The sequence below is a fragment of the Artibeus jamaicensis genome, unplaced genomic scaffold (genome assembly GCF_021234435.1).
Source record: "Artibeus jamaicensis isolate MK-2021 breed Jamaican fruit bat unplaced genomic scaffold, CSHL_Jam_final contig_354, whole genome shotgun sequence".
In the NCBI taxonomy this organism is placed as follows: domain Eukaryota; kingdom Metazoa; phylum Chordata; class Mammalia; order Chiroptera; family Phyllostomidae; genus Artibeus; species Artibeus jamaicensis.
In genome coordinates this window covers 38,710,095-38,731,744 of record NW_026521803.1, presented here as the reverse complement: position 1 = coordinate 38,731,744, position 21,650 = coordinate 38,710,095, and the positions used below count along the sequence as shown (strand labels likewise).

The window sequence follows — 21,650 nt, the reverse complement described above, 5'->3', positions numbered from 1 at the left end:
ACCTGACCGCTCACACGCACAACGGGAAGAACTATTCTCTACCCACCACCCCCAAAAATGAGGCCTTTCAAACACATCCTGTTAAAAGAAGTAAGTCCTTTGGCACACATTACCATCTATTCTTCCAATGCCTCCTACCCTCATCTGACCTGAAATGCTTTTTCTGGGTGTTTTAGTACTATTTGAAATTGGATACCAAAGGCAGACACAACTTTTCTGTGATTTTCCAGGAGTTAGCAATTCACTGAGTCACTTGAGAATGTCCTTTATAGTTATCTCCTTAAGTTTACATTTTGTTTGGGGTTTTGTTTTGTTTTTAAGGAGCAGTGCAGGAAACTGGACGGAGGGGGAGAGATCCACACAGTCCTTTGCCCTCCCCCTCCCCCACGTTCCCCTCCCCTCTTTATCCACCCCCAAATGAATGTGAGAACTTCCTGCAATGAGAACACCATGAATAGGACCTGGCATCTAGACAGGAAAGATAGTACAGGACTATGAATGCTCTGAATACAGCTTCTATGCACCCACTAAATTAAAGGAATTCAGGAGCTACACAAAGGGCCTGGCTTTTTAATATATTCAGTCTTTTATTTTACAGTATAATTAAGCCGCACACAAATAAAAGCCTCTCCCAAGGAGCTGGACTGCACTAACAAGGCCAGATGACTCTCCCTACATGCCCCCCATTTCTCTGCTTGAGCTGCTGTCGTTCTTACTCTTACACAAACATTTAAGAAGGAAGCTGGCTAGATATAATTTAATCCACCCTTAAGGAGTACAAATTATTTCTACATAGAGGTCAAATTCTGAGGTACCTTCAAGTTTTACTCCGTGATAGACTCCATTCCGAAGCACTGAATAAATCTTCTGAGATACAAAGCCTAGAAACGTCAGCCAGCCCTCTGACCTTCATGTGAATAAACATCAATTGTTAGACGGTGAAACAGCCCAAACACTAGCTTGGAGTAAAACATGTAGCAAAAAGTGAGAAGGGAACTACCGTGCATAAAACTTAAATGGCGCCCCCTCCGATAAAGGTAATCTCTGCTGCACTGAGTCAGCTCACACACCCGCCAACCCCCGGGGACCAGGCAGAAACCCCCCGGGGGAGGCCCCGGGGTGACGGGGGAGGACAGGCACCCTCATCAGCTACACCTGGGGACATCAGCACAGAGCCCCACTGTGCCCAGATCTTCTGATTGAAAAAGAAAAAGGACGTAAATCTTGATTTTCATAGAAAGACTGGTGACGTCTAACTTACTAATTTTGAAGTATTTCAGACTGTGTCCACAAAACAAAACAGGCCCATGAGCCAGGTGAGGTGTGTGGGCTCTGGTTTTAGGGTTCCATTCTCCGTCCTCCAAAAGCTGACCCAGTTCCACTCTCTGGATGAAGAGAGCGGAAGTGAGGCAAAACTCTAAAGAAAAAGAAATTCCAAAGGCACATACCCCAACTTTCAACGTACTCCTGTTAACACCACAGGGATATAGTCACAAAAAATCCAGACTACATCAGGAAACCCTACAGGACAAAATGTATGTTTTATTCAACAAATAAACTGCCAGGGAAAGAGAAGGCAAGGCTGAGAGTGGACGTGGGAAGGAGAGGAGTGGAGGGGAGAGAAAGGCGAACCTGAAGAAATTTAAAAGACGGAAAAGCCAATCACAAGGTATGGACCACATACGCATCGTAATTCAAACTAACCATTTAAGACAATTAGAAATTTGAAGACTGACTACATATTTGTTGAAAACAAGAATTCGTGTTAATCTCTTTTAACAAAAATAATGATGCCATGGTTGTCTTTGAAACAAGTGCCTATATTTGAGAGATACTTAAGAGAAATTTATAAATGAAATTATACATTGTCTAGGATTTGCTTCAAAATATCCAGGCAGAAGTGGCTCTCAGTAAAACACGAGTGGCCGGGGCAAGCAGGTAGTTGCTGACACTCCCGTCAGTCCACAGAATTCCGGACACTGCTTTGCCTACTTTTTAAAAAAAATCCTAAAGTAAAAATTCTTTTTCTCTCTCTCCTGTCTACTACCACTTGATCTCATCAAAATGATTCAAAAAATAAAGAAGACCAAAGAAGGCAGTACAGAGAATAGCTGCTTCAATAATAACTATAGAGAAACGAATTAAACTGCCCTTAACTGAAAAATAACTGACTTATGCACAAATGACCCTGGGACTTCTTTTGGTTATGGATAAAAAGTATTCAAAGAAGAAATCCTCTGCAGGTGTGATCTCACTGAACACCTCCCTAGCAAGACATAAAAATTGTAATGCTACATTCCAATTTCATTAAAATGGAAGACGGTTGCTAAAATGCCAAGAGGACACACCGACTGGTGTTTTTTAATTGCCTTAATCAAACACACTTGATGTTCGGCACTGCTTATTACTGCTGGGGTGAGTTAGGGATAGATGGGGTGTACAGTAAGGAAGTGTTTTCATACTCGCTCAATGAGAAGTACTGATGCTTCTTTTCTAAGAAAGGGAAAATGGGTGGATTGGCATGGAGCGAAAGAGAGTAAAGCTTTCTGTAAAAATGAATGTGAGCCATTTATTTTTTAAAAGATTTTCTTTAGCTTTAGAGGGGAAGGAGAGAAGGAGAGAAATATCAATGTATGGTTGCCTCTCGTGCACCCCTGCTGGGAACTGGCCTGCAACCAGGCATGTGCCCTGACTGGGAATCGAACCGCAATCCTTTGGTTCACAGGCCCGCGCTCAATCCACTGAGCTACACCAGCCAGGGGGTAACGCGAGCCATTTAAAAGGCTGTGCCTTCACTGTCAGACCACAGCCCGCGTTATTTGGGAGATCTCAGGTCCTCCGTGCAGAGTGGATAGAGCTGGGTTAGGATGCAGGTGGCTAGGGGAAGCTAGAAAGATGCAGAAAGCACACGCGGAAAGTGTACACAGGAAGGACAGACAGTAGCTGTTCTTAGTGTGTCTAGAAGACTTGGCAAATATAGAAAAAACAAGTTACTTTTATCCTCCCTGTGTCCCTCCTAAATTATAAAATGACAGTCATGGCACCTGTCCTTGAAAGAGATAAATCTAAATGACATTTTATAACTTGATGGAATGGCTTCCTATTATTCTTAAAATCATTTCCAAACACTAATTGTGGCCTGTGAGCCCCTTGCAGTCCTACATAACCTAATGTGCCTACCTACCTATTTTCGTGTACAATTTAAGGGGGGTGGGGACAATGAAAACCAAAGGTCTCTGGACACGACAGAACACGAGCCCAGACCACACACACCCATGGCTGTTTCTCCAGCCGTGGTTGGAGAAACAGGATGCTCTCAGTTTCACTGACTACACCGCACTCACAGTGGTCCTTCCTCTAGGTCCATGAGCGTGCTGCACTCCCCACCTCAGGGCCTTCACACATACTGTCCCCCAACTGGAACACCCTTCTAGGTACCCCTACACCCCAAGCTCCCAAACCCACTATTTAGCTCTCAAGGTCTCCGCTTAAATGACAGGGACTCAATGCTCTTCAAAAAACACTGTATTTCTCTTCGTGGCACATATCACAATTACAATCAAATGATTATTTACGTGTTTGATGAGTCTTTTCCTACCTGCTGTGAAGTAACAAGGGCCCATTATACCTTGGGAAGCAAACCCACCACAACCGTGTGAATTGACTCAGCTGATGAGAGGGGAAAAAAATCTCTCATCAGCCAGGATCCTGCATAAAAATAATTTGTTACAAAGATCGGTGGCTTGTGAACATAAACAAAATGTTGTGCCAAGAACTGCAGCCCAATAAATACGAAGTTCCTAAGCAAGTAAAGCAACAACAAAAACCTAAGAGCGACTCCACTGCCGCCCCACCAGGCTCTGCAAATCAAAAGCGACAGTCCTTTCCCCCAAGCCCCAAATGGTACTGCTGGTCGGCAACTCACCATGTTTGATACAAAGAGTGAACAATTATGATTCCCTCTCAAGACTTTCCACCCTATTCCCCAAAACATCTTTATTAAAAATGTACAGAAAACAACTCTGCAGCTGGACTATAAAATAACCAGGTGATATAGATACCTCAGTAAATATTTGGGTAATTATACTCTTAAGAACTAGTTTTTCACTTGTTTCCATTACCACAACTGAAATCTCAGCGTCTAGCCCAGGACTGAGTACAGAACAGAAATTTAATGCTTATTACAATGAACAAGAAGAAGAAGAATAGGTTTAATGTGGTTTCTTAACAGTATTTACTATTTAATAAAAACTGCTCCCTGTTTGGTTTATATCTATCTAAGCTTACAATCTATCATGTCCTCACATTCACTTTATAAACAGATCCAAGCAATGTCACTTTTAACAACCTAGGAATTGAAACTTTTCTTCAGAACCAGCTCTTATCTCTGCAAGTGAAATTGACAGGTCTCATGAGGAAGAAAAAACATCAAGCTATCTCAGAAGTTTAATTATCCATAAGTGATTTTATAAACAGACAGGAAATAGGATATAACGGAAGGTACAATCCCAGCTTTGTCATTTACTAGTTACAACTTTTCCAAAGGCTTTTTGAACATCACTCATATCTCTGCACCTACTGCCCCCCACCCCCCAGAAAAAACTAAACCCAGGCAAAGTTTGGGAGGAGGGAACCAAAACTGTGCCATCGAAACTGCAACACAAACCTGCCCAATGCCAGCACTGCCGAACCTGTAAAACAGACTTTGGTAACCATTTCTCCACCCCCAGGTGACTATCCATCATCCCCTTCTGCCACAGGAAGTGCTTTAGAGCAGTCCAAGAAAAGGTCACCCTACAAGAAAATTCAGCGTAGGTTGATATAACAATCATAAATTCCCCAAAGAGGATGTAAACTATGATTAGATACTTGACTCACTCAAGAAAATGTAGCCCTGACTGGTGTGGCTCGGTGGACTGAGTTGCCAGCCTACGAACCCAAAGGTTGCTGGTTCGATTCCCAGTCAGGGCACATGCCTGAGTTGTGTCCCAGGTCCCCGGATGGGGGCATGTGAGAGCAAACGATCGATTTATCTCTCCCACATCAATGATTCTCTCCCTCTTCTCCCTCCCTTCCATTCTTGCTAAAAATATATTTTAAAAACTAAAAATGGTAAGAAAATGCATGTATTACAATAATATTGAGACTTGGTTTTCCCTACCTTCTAATTCACTACGAAAACTGAGACTCAACCTCATGAAACATCACTGCAGTGAATCTTTAGCAATCCTTCCTTTAAGAAGCAGATGTCCTCTTCCCGCCCACAGACACTCCCTTCCCGGTGCCCATAATTCCACCTCCTCCCAGTTCCTCCCAGACTTCCCTTGGTTTATTTTTCCCCCTCCATCCATCCATCCATCATCCTTAGCCTCTCTCTTTCCCTTCAGGACAGAAACGATGTTCAAGGTGCCTCAGGACCACGTCCCTTCTTTCTTCTCCTGAGGTATAACTTACATCTGGTAAAGCACGCAAACCACAAGGGTACATTCGACACGTTTTCATATACGTATATACCCAGGAAATTACAGAGAACACTGTCAACAGCAGAGGGCTCAAGGCCCTCTCATCAAGATACCCCCGAACGGTAACAACTACTGTGGTCACCAAACATTAGTCTTCCCTGTCAATTGACCCTCATCAGAATGCAGTCACAGAGCATGTGTCTTTCACATCTGACTTCTTTCACTCATGATAACCCATTACCAGGGCAGTGCGAGGGCTCAACCCATTACCAGGGCAGTGCTCGGAGCCCTCGCTTCATGCCGCCCACTCTACCTACCAATTTCATTTACTCAAAAGACTTCACCTACTACGTAAGCACAGATGATCCCTGAGCTCTTCAGACGCACCTGGATGTCCTCCAGGCACCTTAATTTAACACATCCAAAATATATTCACCAGCTCTCCCCTCATCCTAAAGCCAACTCTGCTTTCTGCCTATATTCCGCCTGTTGGGTTAACGGGGTCACAGTCAACCAAACCAGAAACCCCCAAGTCCCTCTGACATACAAAATGCTGTCATGGGGTCTCTGCTTCCCAGGAAGCCTTTCCAAAACATTCCACTTGCAGGGAGAGTGGATTTGTTGAGCTCTCTGGGTTCGCCTGGCGCTCTATAAATGCCTTCATTAAGGCACTTCAAGTTTTATTATAACTGTTTATGTAAATTTCCCCCACACATAACAGATAGGAAAGCCTTGACATTCAAAAGGCATTCATCCTGAGAGCTTCATAAATTTAATATAAACACTCTTTTTAGACCTCTTCTAGCATTCATTCTGAGTGTGAAAAAAAAGGCTCTTATAAGAAAACCAAGTAAATAAATAATGTTTCCATCACCTTCCTTAGAATAACCACACATATGGTAAGCAGTGGAAAGCAAAAAGGGCCACTGAGACCCAAGAGCTGGGTGGTGAACCGGGTCCATTTACCAGTTAAAGGGAGACTACACTCAGCTTAACACATATTACCATTTCAAACGCATCCTCAGTACAACCACCTCAACTGCTAAATAACTGTAACTACCAAAAGCAAGAGACACACCTTCTTCATTCATCCTTGTATCACCAGCTCCTCAGCATAGCGCCAGGTCCCCAAGCTGTACTGAGTGAGTGATATCCCCTGTAGAACCTCCTGTTTTCTGCTTTCATGAACCTACAATTCTCCCATCACTCAAACTGCAAACTTGCCATCTTTGAGCTTCTATTGCCAAAACAGCCAATTAACTACTGAGTCCTGGGATAACACTTCATCTATCTCCTTTTTTCCCTCCACTGCCCTAGTTCAGGCCCTTGGCATCTCACTGAACCACACGAGCTCCTACTTTAAGTTTCCTTCCACCAATTCCAACAGCCCCGACTCCTGACAGTCCAACGCCAGAACGTCTTAAACTGTATTCTGTAGACGAGTCACCTAGGGATCTGGTTAAAATGCCGACTACTCAGTAAGTCTGAGTGGGGCCTGAGACCTTTCTAACATGCTCCCAGGAGATGCTGACGATGCTGTTCCGGAACAAAGTGCGCCCAGGGGCCAGATGACCATCAGTCAGGAATGTAAGAGCACGGATTTCTACACTGGGGACCGTCAATCAGAAACCTGTCACATGAGCACGGATTTCTACACTAGGTGAGAAACCAGACTACATGTCCCCAGGCCCCTTCCAGTGCTCAGACTCTATCCCCCCCCGGGATATCCATGACATTCCCATTGATTTTTCATCCATGAAGCCCGGCAAAGCTACACCCTCCCAAGTAGTCTTCCATTATTACATTTAGCAGGTTCCGACAGACAACTGGGATTTAGTCTACTCCAATAGTACAAGTGCTTTTAAAAGATGTTAACTGTGACCATGCAAGGGGGTAAGGAGAGGTGTGCTTATGACAGAACCTTAAAGATAAATGAACACCACTACTTACCTTTATCCATCCGTATTATCTCAAAGTTAACACCATTTGGATTACTCTAACAGTTTCTTAGAACTAAAAGGGCTCTTAATCTTTGTGTTTTGGTTGAGGGGTGGTGGGGGGGAATCTTGTGCACATGTACAGAAGCAGGCAGCAACCAACTCTAGCAGAGGCCGTAAGCAAACTCGAGATGTACGAGCATCCCAAACGTACCAACCGCTAGATGACCCCTACTCTCAGAAATGGACTTTTGTATGGTATCTTCCAAATGCCATTATCTAAGCTGCTCCAAGATTACTCATGTGGTTACAGAACTTTTGTGATGACGTTATATATTTATCAATGAGACAACACCATTCAGATTTTGGTTAAAAAACAAGTCCTTCTTATGAACTGGTTACAGAGCAATGGCTTTTGAACATCTACTTTATGAGCACAAGGGCCAGAAATCACAGTCTGTATCTTTACACGGATGCTGGCATTTCTGTTAAAATGAAAATCATGCCCCCATGAAAATCAACTTCTCCAGTGCTGAATATTGTCCTCCTGAGTTAGCTGAGGTCGCAGTAAAAATCTGTCACAGAGGGCAAAAAGGTGCTGACGACGGTGGATATAATACACACTGACAGGTAATTAACCTGAATGTCGATGAGTTTAAATTAGAACTATTTTCATTTGAATTAGAAGCATGACTTATTTCAGTCACATAGGATCTGAATAACTTTTTTTTAACCATGATGTTGGGTACAATTTAAAAACTAACATAAAGAGCAAAATGCAGATCCTTCTCCAGGGCTCTCAGTCACATCACTACATACAACAGTATTTCGGATACATTTCACTTTCCACTTCAAACAACAACAGCATTAGAACAGGCCATTCATTAGTCAAGGCCGGACTTGCCACAGGTGTAAAGCAGGTTTTACAGCCACAGGTAGGAAAGTTTTCTGCGCTTACACGAACACTTAAGAGTTGTGTTTCCTCCTGGTCCAACACAAGAGGTTGAAAAGAATTTCCTTTAGCGACAAAAATCCAGACTGTAGATGGACAAAGTTAAAAATAATGCCCCCGATTATGACGTCATCAGCTTCCAAATTTCACATGAATGTGGTTTACATGTGACACAAAACTAAAAGAAAGTACCTGCCTCCAGAAGATCAACACTTTTCCCATAAAAATCTCCTGAACTCAAGGGAAGGAAAACCCTCACAGGCCTTAAAAATGGTGGATGAGAGAGTATCTTTCAAGCAGACGCCAGGCCCCTTGCCAGGATCCGGGGCAACCTGGAGCATGCGCCACTTGCATTTTTCTTTTCAAAAAAGCAAAATTAGTACCTGCTGATCCAGAACTTGGATCCTGACAACCTCTGACACCAAATGGAGCCCAAATGACTCCAGGAGATGAAAAGGCCGAGATGCCTATGTGGTGAACCTAACGCCTTCAGGCGGAATGACTAACCCTCACACTCAGTCTGCCTGGACTCTGAACTCGTAATTGATGGTTGCTCCTCAAACAATTCTTTTGCCAGAATTATGGCAACAGCCTGCTCCTCCTGGTTAGTCCTGGTTCTTCAAGGCTGGTTCAAAGGCCTCCTGGGGATTCTCACGGTGGCAGTCAGAGGCCGCTGGCCTTTACTGCTGCTACCAAATTCTGTGACTACTGTGCCTGTACTGGAACACTTTCCACCCTTGAGCTGTGAACCTTGGCTTGCTCATTTGTTTCCACAAACATGCCCTCAAATCTGTGAGTGTTTTTAGGGATCATAGAAAATTCAAATGTATCACCTTTAAACCAAAAGCTCCTTTGACACAGTAGATACAGTGATTACTGGAGGGAGGGAGGGAGGGAGGGAGGGGGGGGGGGGGGGAGGGGGGGGGGGGGGGGGGGAGGGGGGAGGGAGGGAGGGAAACTGAGTAGTCTGCCATGTCACTTAGCAACGGAATATCCCATCTTCCCTAATGAGCCCTAATTAACTCTAATTAACATTTGTGGCAATTTACTATTGCTAAAAATAATAAAACCACACTACATTTGTTTAACACCTGACAGTTTACAAAGCTCTTCCACATCTATCACCAAATCTGAACCTCCCAAAGTTCTCTGACATATTTTTCACGACCCTTTTTGCTCACCCCCTTCAACAAAAGAGCCTTAAGGTTAAGGACGCACATCAATTACAGATATGTCTTGGAGGAAACGCAGGTTCAGTGCTAGACTACTGCAGTCAAACAGGGACCTCAATAAAGCGAGTGGGGTCTGCAGAAGGAAGAGAACAGGTCTGCTCCGATTACAGTGTTCACTCTTCCCATGAGAGACTCTTATTACATAAAACTCAATGTCAGCTGCCCCCAGCCACACCCCCTCTCTAAGAGACCTGCAAGATCAAGTTCTCCTAGGCTTCAGCATCTGGAGTACATATTCTATATGCCAGATGCAATGTACTTTTACCCTTTGTACACTGCACTTTAAAAAGTTCCCCTCCTCACATTAAAAATGAACAATCGTCTCATATGAAAAGATGCTCAACATCAATAATCAGAAGGGAAAAATGCAAACCCAAACCACAATGACATACCACCTCATAGCAATGAGAAAGGCTATTATCAAAACGTCAGTAACGTATTGGCTGTTGGGGAGGATGTGGAGAAAAGGGAACACTTATGCACTCTTGGTGCAATGCAAATCGGTGCAGCCACTGTGGAAAACTATATAGAGACTTCTCCAAAAACTAAAAATAGAACTAGCATACCACCCAGTAATTCTACTTCTGGGTATCTTCCCATAAAAATAAAAACATTGATAGGAAAAGATACATGCACCCCTCTGTCCACTGCAGCATTATTTACAATAGCCAAGATATGGAAGCAACCTAGGTTTCCATTGATAAATGAATGGATAAGAAAATGTGTTATATATAGTAAATGGACTATTACTCAGCGCAAAATCAGTTTTTAAAGATTTTATCTATTTATTTTTAGAGAGAGGAGAAGGGAGGGAGAAAGAGAGGGAAAGAAACATCAATGTATGGTTGCCTCTTGTGCACCCACTACTGGGGACCTAGCCCACAATGCAGGTATGTGCCCAGACTGGGAATCAAACCAGCGACCCTTTGGTTTGCAGGCCCGCATTCAATCCAGTGAGCCACACCGGCCAGGGCTCAGCATGAAATCTTAACATCTGTGACAACATGAAAGGACCACAGCATGAACACCAATACAGGGTGTTATGCTAAGTGAAATAAGTCAGAGCAATCAAATACTGTGTGGTTTAACCTATATGTGGAATCTAAAAAAAAAAAGAGAGAACAAAACAAACACAGATTCACAGAAACAGAGATGGAACCAATGGTTGCCAGAAGGGTGTGTTGTGTTTAGGGAGATGGCTACAGATGGTTAAGGAGAACAGAGTCAGTAACACTGAAAAACCTGCAGGTGACTCTGTGTGGTGACCACACTGTAAGGTATGTAAGTGCTGAGTCACTCTACTGTACACCCAAAACCAACATAATATTTTATACCAACTACATTTAAACTTAAAAATGAACAGTCATCTTTGAGGAATTTGACTCAGTAGATAAGGGAAGCTAAAACTTTTGCTTCAGGTAAGTGATTCAATTAAAACGGAACTTAATATAGAGGGGAATTTCTCTCACCCCTAAAAAATACTTACACGCTGTCTTTTTGCTAAGAAGAGCAGGCTATTTCTTTCTCCCTTTCTCTATCTTTTTTTAGAGAGAGGACAGATATTCAAAGCAGTAGCATATTTCATGGTAAAGACTTCCAAAACCAGCATACAAGAGCCCAAAGATTACTGAACTGGGTGGTTCTGATTTTTTATATCACACAAAAGTACAACTGTGTATGGTGTACATGAGTAATCTGTGTGCATTTCATCGTAAGAAAACAAATTATTTTCCTTACATAAAAACTGAAATAAAAAATATAATGAATACTGAATGTTTTTAATGAACATATGCCTGAATGGGAATTTGCAAAATCTATCCTTCAATTTTTTCCCCCAAATATTTTTTAAAATTCAGTTATTTCTTTTCCCAACATTTCCATTATTTTAACATATCCAACTGTTCCACTCCTTTATAATCTGTCAAAGTGATATGTAACCTCTCAAAAGTACTGATTAAAATGAAGAAAAAAAAAAACCTAGAAACACACTGAAGTCATAGAGAAACCACAGATGTGTGAAACATGTTCCATTTTTTTAAACTTTCATTTTGAACGCTCAGTATAAGGAGGACCCAAAGATAGTAAGTGCACAGGTTCAAGTGTGGAGGGGGAAAAAGAACACAGGGTAGATGATTCAAATCCTGGGTGCGGTTCCCAACTCTGGAACGGACGTGACCTTGAACCAGATATGTATTTCATGGGTTTGCTTTCCTCACCCATAAAAACGCAGATCTTAGAATCTCTACGGGATCCTAAATTCTATAACGTAATCAAAATAATGACACAAAAATGTCATTTCCTTTTTGGCACTTTTCCTCCCACCGACTCCAGGCACAAGGAGACAGGCACACAGCTCACTGTGCATTAAAGGTAACAAACCAGTGAGCTTTGCACATTTGGAGCCTTCAAAGAGTTACCATTTAGTAAGCTTTAGAAACCGGATTATGAAACTACCCTGCTTTATCAGTCAAGTTAAAAATCTTACTTCAGTTTTTAAAAGGATGTACTCCTTTCAGTTCATCTCCAGCATGCAGAGGTCAACTTTGAGGAGTAGGGGTTGGCAGGGAGAGGTCACTCAGACATCATCACTCAGTCATTAGTCCTAATCCGCACCCAAAAGGTGGTCTGCTGTGGTTGGCAGCCCCAGGCTGTCTCGTGTATGTTCAACGCAAGCCCACTCCTTTCTCCGGAGAAAAGTCAGACTTGGCGGTCTCACACCCATGGACAGGTCTTAGAGAACTTAAAACTACAACTTCTAGTTCTAATTTGAAGAGCAGCCTATCTAATGGAGCCCCTGAATGTTTAGACTTGGAAGAGACCTGAGATTCCTTCCATGGCAAACTGATCATTTTACTGAGAAGAAGGGCAAAGCCCAGGATAAGTTCAAGTAAATGCTCAAAGTTATACCAAGATTCCCAACTCTCAGACTAGTTGCTTTAAATGACAGACCATTTTCTCTCAGTGTGAGAGAAGAACGGTACAAAGTTGATTTCCCCAAAGTTGTTTTCCAAAAGAACAAGGTTCCTTTCACCTGACCCCTGGACACAGCAGCTGAAGTCAAGGCCCATAATGTAGCTCCCATTCGAGCACTGAATGAAGTACAGCCGGACAAGCGCTCGTGGGAACAAATATTTCTTAGGAACACATTTCTCATAACTGACAATAAAGATAAAAAACTGGTTCTGTGTATAACACTGTGTTCTTTAGTCTATGTGTCAAATGCCAAGTGACTGTAAAATTCAGATAACTGTTAAATGGGCATTAAAAACAAGAACCGATCATATGTTCTTTTGCTGTATTTAAAAACATGCCTCATGTTTGAAAAGGAAGCCCAAACATTCTAGCATCATCAACGAAGGCAGGTACAGGGAAAAATTCATCCTCTAGCTGCTCTTCATCAGTTTCATCAGTCAGTAGAAAGAGACATCAATAAATGCGAAACCATGCTTGGAAAGAATTCAGGAGGAAAAAAAATACCAACCAACTTACAATTATTTCAAAGTTCAATTTTCTAATTAGACTTTTCCGCTCATTACTGAAATGGTCCAAAACCAAATTACAACTGACCCCTGAACAACAAGGGTTTGAACTGTGGGACTCCACCCGTTTTTTGTTGTTTTTGTTTTTGTTTTCAGTAAATACCGTATTTCAAATTTTATTCAATCTTCAATGAACTGAACACTTTCATGCAACTGGAAATGAGACTAATTTACTTCTTTATAAACTTTACCTGGAGAAGCATATGAAAAAATTCTGAATTTTTTTGTTTGTTTTTGGTAAAGTATTGACATTTACAAACTCAGAAAATATGTACAACCTACTGATAGAGTATGTCCAATATAACTTCTAGGTTCCAAACTTGAAGGCCACTGGACTTGTACCTCAACAACACACTTCATCATTCAATGCACTTTACAGAGTATGGAAGCAACCTCACATGTGAAAATACAACAGGGAGAGGGTTAGTTCAAGCATTACTGTGGCATTCTGGGATGATCATGCTTCATTTTATTTAACATACTAAAAGCTATACCAGGCATATGTATTACACAGGGTGAAGGCAAAAGTAGGTTTATAGTTGTTCATATGGAATAATTAATAAATAATAATGCAAGAATAAAATGCGTTGTGCGTACCCACAACTGAAAACCTACTTTTGCCCCAGGCTCTATGTAGAAAAAATATGTAGCAAAACCATCCCATCTCTGAATCAAAGTATAACACTTCAGTAATCCAGTAACTGTTACTATGACTGATTCTACAGTATCATACTACTTGAAGGAACTGCTATTTCACAGTTAAACAAATATCCTAAGGTTCTTTAATCAAAGTATCATGAAAGTCCGTTCTTCTCAGATCCATGAGTTTCAATTTACCACAATATTCCAAAGACTAGAGGACATTTCCTACAAACTTGCGTCATAAATACCTTGTATGTCTAAAGAATCCACACCGTCAATTTTTTGGTTTTGTTTTCATTACACTAGCTTTAGAAAACCAAAGGTAAGAATAAAAACAGGTTTGCCCTAGGAGGCCCCAAACAGGAGGCCCGATTCAACACCCCTCATTCCCAGTGTTGGACCAGATGCCTGGGATTACAGGGGTGGAGTCGCTTTCAGAAGGTGGGATGATTTTTTTTTTTAAGGCTCCATTTCCCCAGACTGTTTGGGACATTTTGATAACATCTCTTTCTCTTTTTCAAAATGTCAGGCGTCTCTGTAAAGGAAAAGCATTTCTATTGAGTGGCTTCAGGGTCTCTCAACTTTCACAGCACAATTAAACCCTTCTCTTGTCCAGCGAGACTGAACTGTGTTCAACCCCGGCACGTAACAAAATCATTAAATCTAAAATGCCTCATTTGACAGATGCCTCATTAAATTCATCTCAAAGTTGAAGAGATGCCTCTGAAAAGGGGAGGTGGGGCACACCTGTTAACTGGGAGAAAATTTTGAGAACTGTTCCCTCAAAATCCACATAGAGCTTCACTCACGTGAAACAGAAGATATTAATAGAATGTGGCACATCTCGGATCTCCTGCCATGAGAGAAATGCCTGTGTGTGTGTGTGTGTTTAACACGTCCCTGGAGACCCGAATGTGGAAGGCTGCGGAGTCAGGGCCCACACCACCAGCTGCTTAACAAAATTCCACAAATTCAATTCAGCAAATGTTTAAACTAAAAGGCCAAGTCTTATGCTAAGCTTGGGTCATCTACAATGTCAATGTATGTTATTTTACCGATAAATCAAATTCAGGGCTCTAAAAGGAAAGAGAGTAAGAAACAACAAAAATACCTTACACTTTTAAAAATAACGATCTTTGGATAACCAATCATTTATGGAGGTTGATTTACCATCTTTTAGCAACAAAACGACTTTCGATGTAGAAACTTTACAGACTCATTCACACACATCTCATCCCCTGCAATTACTTCAGTGAGCACAGAAGACAGCCCGTTTTAGGAATCACTATGAAATTAAGGGAGAACTGCTCTCTACCTCTCCACAGCAGGAACATTATAAAAACTGTACGACGGCACAGTAATACCAATAAGGCAGTATTGATCACTAAAGTACAAATAATTCCATCTTAAAATATAAGGTTTAAGCAAATCTTTCACAGCGGGTTTTATTTTTCAATGCTTTAAAAGGAACTGCATTGTCCCACCCCTGGCCTCAAGTTACCCCCTTTCCAGATGAAGTGTTAATTCCCTCTACCCAATGAAGACTTAAGGTCTAACAAACAAGGCATGCTTGAATAAAAAAACAGAAACTCATTAGGTAAACTAGTTCGTGTTGCCTTAAATGCAAGTATGACTATTTGCAACCAGGATATTCAGAACACTTCAGGACTCTTTCCACCCTGTCTACTCATTTGCCAGTTTGGGTTCTTTATGTTTTTAAAGGCAGAGTGATAAAAATAGAGCCTTCCACATTTCCCGATGAATGCCACTTTGCACTGGAGGATAATACCACCTCATCACCAACAAAAATAGCATATTTTCTGAATGCTTTCAACAAAGTGCAAATTCAAGTGTAAATGAAATTCAGCATCGATTCATGGAAAGTGATATGAATTGCAAAACAGAATAACCAAGCTCTCTATTCTCAGCTCTGCCCAGGACTGAAAACCGCAAGCAACAGTGGAACTTCTCTGTGCATCAGCCTCTCCATCTGAAAAGAGGCTGGACACAGACTCCTCCCTGATCATGGTTTTGGAAAGGACAAATGAGATAAGCTATGTGAAAGCCCTTGAAGATGTCTGAAGAAAATAAAACCCAATATGTTAACAGATACTATCAAACCAGTTATGAAGGAAAAGACATCAAGCACTTAACATAAAAACAAACATAAAACTTAAACATAAAAAATGAAAGTGAAGTTACCTTTTGTTCTTAAAATTAAAAGACTGCTCAGGCATACACTGGTGTCACATGTTCATACCACGTTACTCAATACTGCTTAATTATAGTAATAAGAGCCTGCCCGTCAATATTACAGCTTAATGCCGAACCACCCCTTCTTGGTTTCCATGCAGGAAACCATGTAAGGTTTGATCATTCCCAGAAGAGAAAAGGAAGAAATATGAGAGGGGTAAGAAGATCACTCTGAGCAATCCCAAGAAGTCACACATAAAAATATCTTGTCCAAGACGCACTCTGCACATTGGGTGTTTCTCTGTTCTATCAACATCCTTCCCACTAGTAAAATTGGAACTGAAATAGCTAGACTACTAAAACCTTAAAGGTCGTACAAAGTCCAAAAGATAAAAAACACAGGTTAATACTGTGCTTCATCAATGACTTAGAATCCCCACGGAGTCCAAAACACAAGCTCATGAATGTTTTGAAGGCAATAACTTATCTCAAGCGACTTAAATTCCTGAATTTTTTAACCTAAAGTTACTCTCTTTAAGGTAAAATTTAAGATGGCTGATTTTAAAAGGAAATTAAATATTCATGTACTTACCATACTTAAGACAAATAACTTCAGATAAAGATATTTACATTTTTTTATATTTTAAATCACAAAAAGACAATGTAGCTTGATAGCATGCAGCTACAAGGCTGTTAAGGAAACTTTATGTTAAGGAAACTTTAGTTTGAACTAAAGTTTCCTTAACAGCCTTGTAGTTAGTACTTGTTTGTCCAACACCTACCTCCTAGCTCCTTAAAGACTTTCATTTTACTTTATCCAAATAAATGTTTAAATATTCAAAGCAACCACAAATGGCTTTCAAAGCCTTTTAAACATAACTTGAGTCAGGTAATAAATACTATAATGTAATTGAAAGGTCACCCTCAAGAGGATGAAAAAGTTCTCTGCTGAACAAGAACTTCTCAAAAAATACAGTTGAATAAGTAAACCAGATAGACAGCAGATAACAAGCTCAATTTAAATATAGGAAGATATCCAAAAGGCTTCAAAGGTAACTTCCTAGTCAATCCTTAATTCCAAGTACAAATGTAAACAAAAAGACCACTAAATTCAAGAGTAAGTTACAGGTGAAATTATAAAAGCAAATGAGGTACACGACACCCTCCACGACACCCTCTTTTAAGGGAGTTATCTGAAACAAACACGAATTCTCTTCTTCCTAAGGGAAAGAATTACTACCAAAGTGTAACACTCTTCCAGTTGGGTGTCCTACATTCCACTGCAACACAAGAGTAATTTCCAGGAATCGCCTCCAGCCTGGCGCAAACTTTTGCTAATCTGAAGTTCCGACAATGTTCCCATACATAGTAAGTGAAACCACCTTACAACAAGGCCCTTTTGTTTGTCAATAACTAAACTCTCTTCCAAAAGTTCAAGTGGACTCATTTTAAACTTTGTTCTATTGCAAATGATTATCAACACTGAGATGTCTGGTATATTAACACAGGCTTAAAATAAGCTCAACTTTGTGTAAGAAAAATAAGCAATTAGACATCTTTGTCACAATCAGGCATCTTCCATTTAGGACACCTGCACACCGGCCTCATATTCTAGAACAGGTTGGATATGGTATATGACTTTCTATGAGTTATTTTGATGAGTGTATACACAGGGGTGTACATAGATACCTTTGGTGTGTCTACAAAAATAAAGTAAGTTCAGAATGAAGTGACAAGTACTGCTTTTCATGAACAAAAAGGTAGACCACAAAAATAAATTAGAAGTATAATCTGTCACCTTAATAGGGATGTTTAAAGAAAACAAAACCTGTGTATCACTCACTTCGAATATTTTAGACATACTTGAAGAGACAATAAAGGAGGAAATAAAAGATTTAAATGCCATGGCCATGACACTCAAAACCTTCCCATGAACACTTAGATCATGATCAATATGTCCAATGATGAAGAAAACATGGGAAGCAAAGCTCTTTCCATACAAAATATGTTCAAAACTGTCTAATATATTTCTTTTGTGTGTGTGCGTATTTCCTGCAACGTAATTAGTTATATTGGTGTTTATCATTTTCATGTTAACGAAATATTCCCATGCCAAGTGTGGTTGCCATTTAATTTTTGTAGTTTGCAAATTAGATGAGCTACAGGAAAAAAAGGATGAAATTGTTGTTCCTACACATAAAATAAAATCACCTATTTTCTAGGCCATAAACTTTTAAAGTCATGTCATCCAGTTGGGATATTATCTTCAGAAACTGCAAATACTATTGTGTTATGATTTTCTTTTAAGACAAAAATCCATCCGAAATCCACTTGAATTAAAGAAAAACTTCAAACAAATTCAGACACAATCTCAACAGAAATGCTACTGGTCTTGCGTATTTCAATGAGGGAGTAAACATTTCTTCATTCAAACTTACTGAACTGCCTGCCACAAGTTGGACCAAAAGCATATCAAATACTATGAATCGCTACAGATTAGTTACAAGTATGATTATTCCCCCACCTCTGCAATCTAAAATAATAATGTTGGGGAAGATTTAACTGCCCTGATTTAATTTTGTTATGCTAACTTTATAAAATTCCATATCACTAAGAATATAATTCTTTAAACCAGGAGAATAGAATGCAAACAACTTATAAAGCTCACATTTAACAACCAGGATCTACAACTCCCTAATGTATTCTTCAACCAAAAGAGAAACACAACAGTCACCCCTACTTAAGAATTTTATATGCCAGTTATATGAAAATGCTGGAATAAATAAAGAACAGAAAAGTTTCAAATACAGAACTGAAAAAGAATGAGGTGAATTTCAGAGAACATCTCAGGAGACCTTAACCACTTCAAATTCTTACAGTGAATTCTTACTGCCAGTCACACTGCAGTGGTCAGCTCTGGCCATAAAGGCTGTAAGCAAGAAATGAGAGAAATAGACAAAATCACTTTGTCGCAAGAATCAAACTGGTAGAGAAAACTGAGATGAAGAAAAAAGCAGTGGGAAAAAGTATCACTAACATGACTCCATCTTGTAGGTTTCTAACGAGGACTGAGAGGGCAAAGCGCTTTGGCAGAGCGCTCAACGAGCGCAGGTGGGAAGGAAGGACCTCACGGGGGTCCGCGCTGCCTGGAATGGCGAACTGGGAGCAGTCAAACGCGCGGAGTGTGCCCTTCGGCATGTCTGTTGGCTACTTTCCTCTACCAATATTCAGTGAGCCTGAGTTTATCTGAAATCCCAAACTGCCCCCAAACCCTACACGCCCCGGAAGAGAGGCCTGGATGCAGCAGGTTCACCGTTGAGTGGACTACCACCTCTTCCAGGAGTCTCTGCTTCCTGTACTCCTGGTGGCTCGGCCGCCTCCTGCTCATGGCTTCCCAATCTCTGGGCCCCCAAGCATGGCCCAGCCTGCAGACTGAACAATTAATTGCCCGACTGAGTGTTATGCAGATTACCCGTGAGAGCTGTAAAGAAGTAACAAAGACTGCCGAGGACATGCGTGTACTTGAGGGCCAACAGACCCCGACTTGACTCCTTTCTCGAGACCTGTTCGCGTTGACACCCCAAGTGCAGGTGGTTTCCTTACCTGCATAGAAGCGAATGAGGCAGCCAATCTCCGAGTCCATGCCTTCCTCCTGCACCCTCCACAACTCCCCAAATCCCAGTTGAAAGAGGTAGTCATTTTGGATCTGCAAGGGCTTCTCGTCCGCCTCCAGGCGCCGAGTAGTCTCTCCATGGAGCTGCACGTAAAGGGTGGGTGGAGAAGGCGCTTTCTCCGCGGTCCCACCCGGGATCGGCTGGGGACGGCCAGGGACCACGGCTGCCGCTGCCTTTTCCTCCCTAGGCGGATCGTCGGTGGCCCCGTCCGGGCAGTGGACGACCGTCGGGGCTTTTGGCTGCAGCGGAGGCGGGGAGGCCGTAGGGGAAAGCGGTCGAGCACCGACTCTGGGACGGATGTGCGCGGAGCGGTCCGGCGGGCAGGGCTGGCTCGGAGCTCCCGCTGGGGTTGGGACAGGGTCGGCCTCGAGCTCCTCGGACGACGACGAGGAGCCGCCGCCGCTGCTGTAGGGGTCCAGCCGGTCGGACACGCTCTCCGCACTGGGGCTCAGGCTGAAGCTCTCAGTGTCCGAGGCCCGGCCCGAGGCCGCGCAGTCAAGCGGGGTGCCGGGGTCGCCGGGGCTGGAATCCGAGAGCACGGGGCTGACGCGGGAGGCGCCGGACGCCCACCCGCCTAGAGCGCCGGGCAGCGGCAGGTCCGCGGGAGGCGCGCGCGGCGAGGCCCCGACGGCAGCCAACCCGCTCTTCCCCAGGGGTGGCTCAGCGGGCGCGAGCCGGGGGCCGGCGTCCGGGGGCCCCTTGCCCAGCACCTTCACCACGCCCCCGCCTTTGTGGCCCACCTGCAGCAGGCGGGCGGCCACCTCGCCGGCCGTGGTGTCCAGCGTGCACAGCACCGGGCGCAGGTAGGTCGAGGCCAGGTGGCGGTCGAAGACGTGCACGCAGCCCCGCTGCAGCTGGTGCCTCACCCAGTCCCGGTCCGAGGGCTGCAGCTGCAGCATCTGTCGGTGCTTCAGGAGCAGCGTCTTCCTGTCCAGGCTCCGGGTGCACAGCGACGCCGAGGCAGAGCTGGAGGCGGAGAGGCCGGCGGCGCCGGGGGAGTGCGAGGCGGCAGCGGCCGAAGAGGAGGACGAGGAGGACGAGGACGACGAGGCGGCGGCGGCCGCCGACAGATTCCTTTTCAGCCGCCCTCTCCTTAGCAGGAGGGAGTTGGCGCCGCTGCCGGCCCCAGACACCGGAGCAGCCCCGCCGGCGGTGGACTGGGGCGCGCCGCGCCGCCTCCTGCGTCCCGCGCCCGCCGCTCTGCCCGGCGGCGGCCCCGGCTGCGCCTGGCCGGGGGCCTCTTCCCGCGCCCCGCCGCTTGGGGCCGCGGGGATCAGCGCTGGCTCGGGGCTCCGGCCGCCCCCGGCCGCCGCCGCCGCCGGAGCTCGGTCCTCCCTGCTGGTCTCTGGGAGCCGCTGCGCCGTGGCCGCGGCGGCGGGCTCCATTGCAGTGGGGCTCCGCGCTCCCCCCCCAGCTCCGGAGGCAGCGGGCGGAGAGGCAGCGGAGAGGCGGAGGTGGGAGACGGCGGCGCGGGCAGAAGGGAGAAGCCAATGGCGTTCGGCGCGGCCGTTCCAGGGGATTATGTGGCAATTCGGAGCATTCCGACGGTGTCTCGGTGTTCCATCCCGCGCGCTCGCCCGACTCGCCGCCGCCGCCCCCCCGACACACACGCCCTCCCCACCCGGGTCGAGGCTGCCGCTCGCAGGCCCCGCCCGCTCCCCACCTCACGCCCGCGACCCAGCCGCGAAGCTCGGCTCATTGAATATTAATCACGCACAGGGAGCGGGAGGCGGGCAGGGCGGGCGCTCCGCGTGAGCCTCATGAATATGCATCACTAGCAGGACGGCAATCCTGGGAGGAGTGGGGAGAGCCAGAGGCCGGAGGAGAGGCGGGGCTTCAGAGTAAACAAACCGTGACGCGTGCGTAAGGGAGAGGGGCGGGGGCAGTTTCGCGGGAGGCTCTGGCTCGGATCTCAGACCAGGGTTGGCCGGGAAGATCGGTGCGCATTGCACCCTGGGAGTTGTAGTGCCATTGGGGGGACGGACGTGCTCGGGGGAAACGGACGAACTACAAACCCCA

At 44.0% G+C, this 21,650-nt stretch overlaps 1 protein-coding gene across 1 annotated transcript in view; it reads right to left on the bottom strand.

Moving 5' to 3' along the window:
• PHLPP1 (PH domain and leucine rich repeat protein phosphatase 1) overlaps positions 1-21,261 on the bottom strand; it is a 173,916-nt gene extending 152,655 nt beyond the window's left edge. Inside the window, exon 1 of the mRNA XM_053664180.1 lies at positions 19,561-21,261. Within this exon, the coding sequence (XP_053520155.1) occupies positions 19,561-21,016 (1,456 nt within the window). The 5' untranslated portion in view covers positions 21,017-21,261. The remainder of the gene's footprint in view (positions 1-19,560) is intronic.
• Positions 21,262-21,650: the final 389 nt, after the last annotated feature.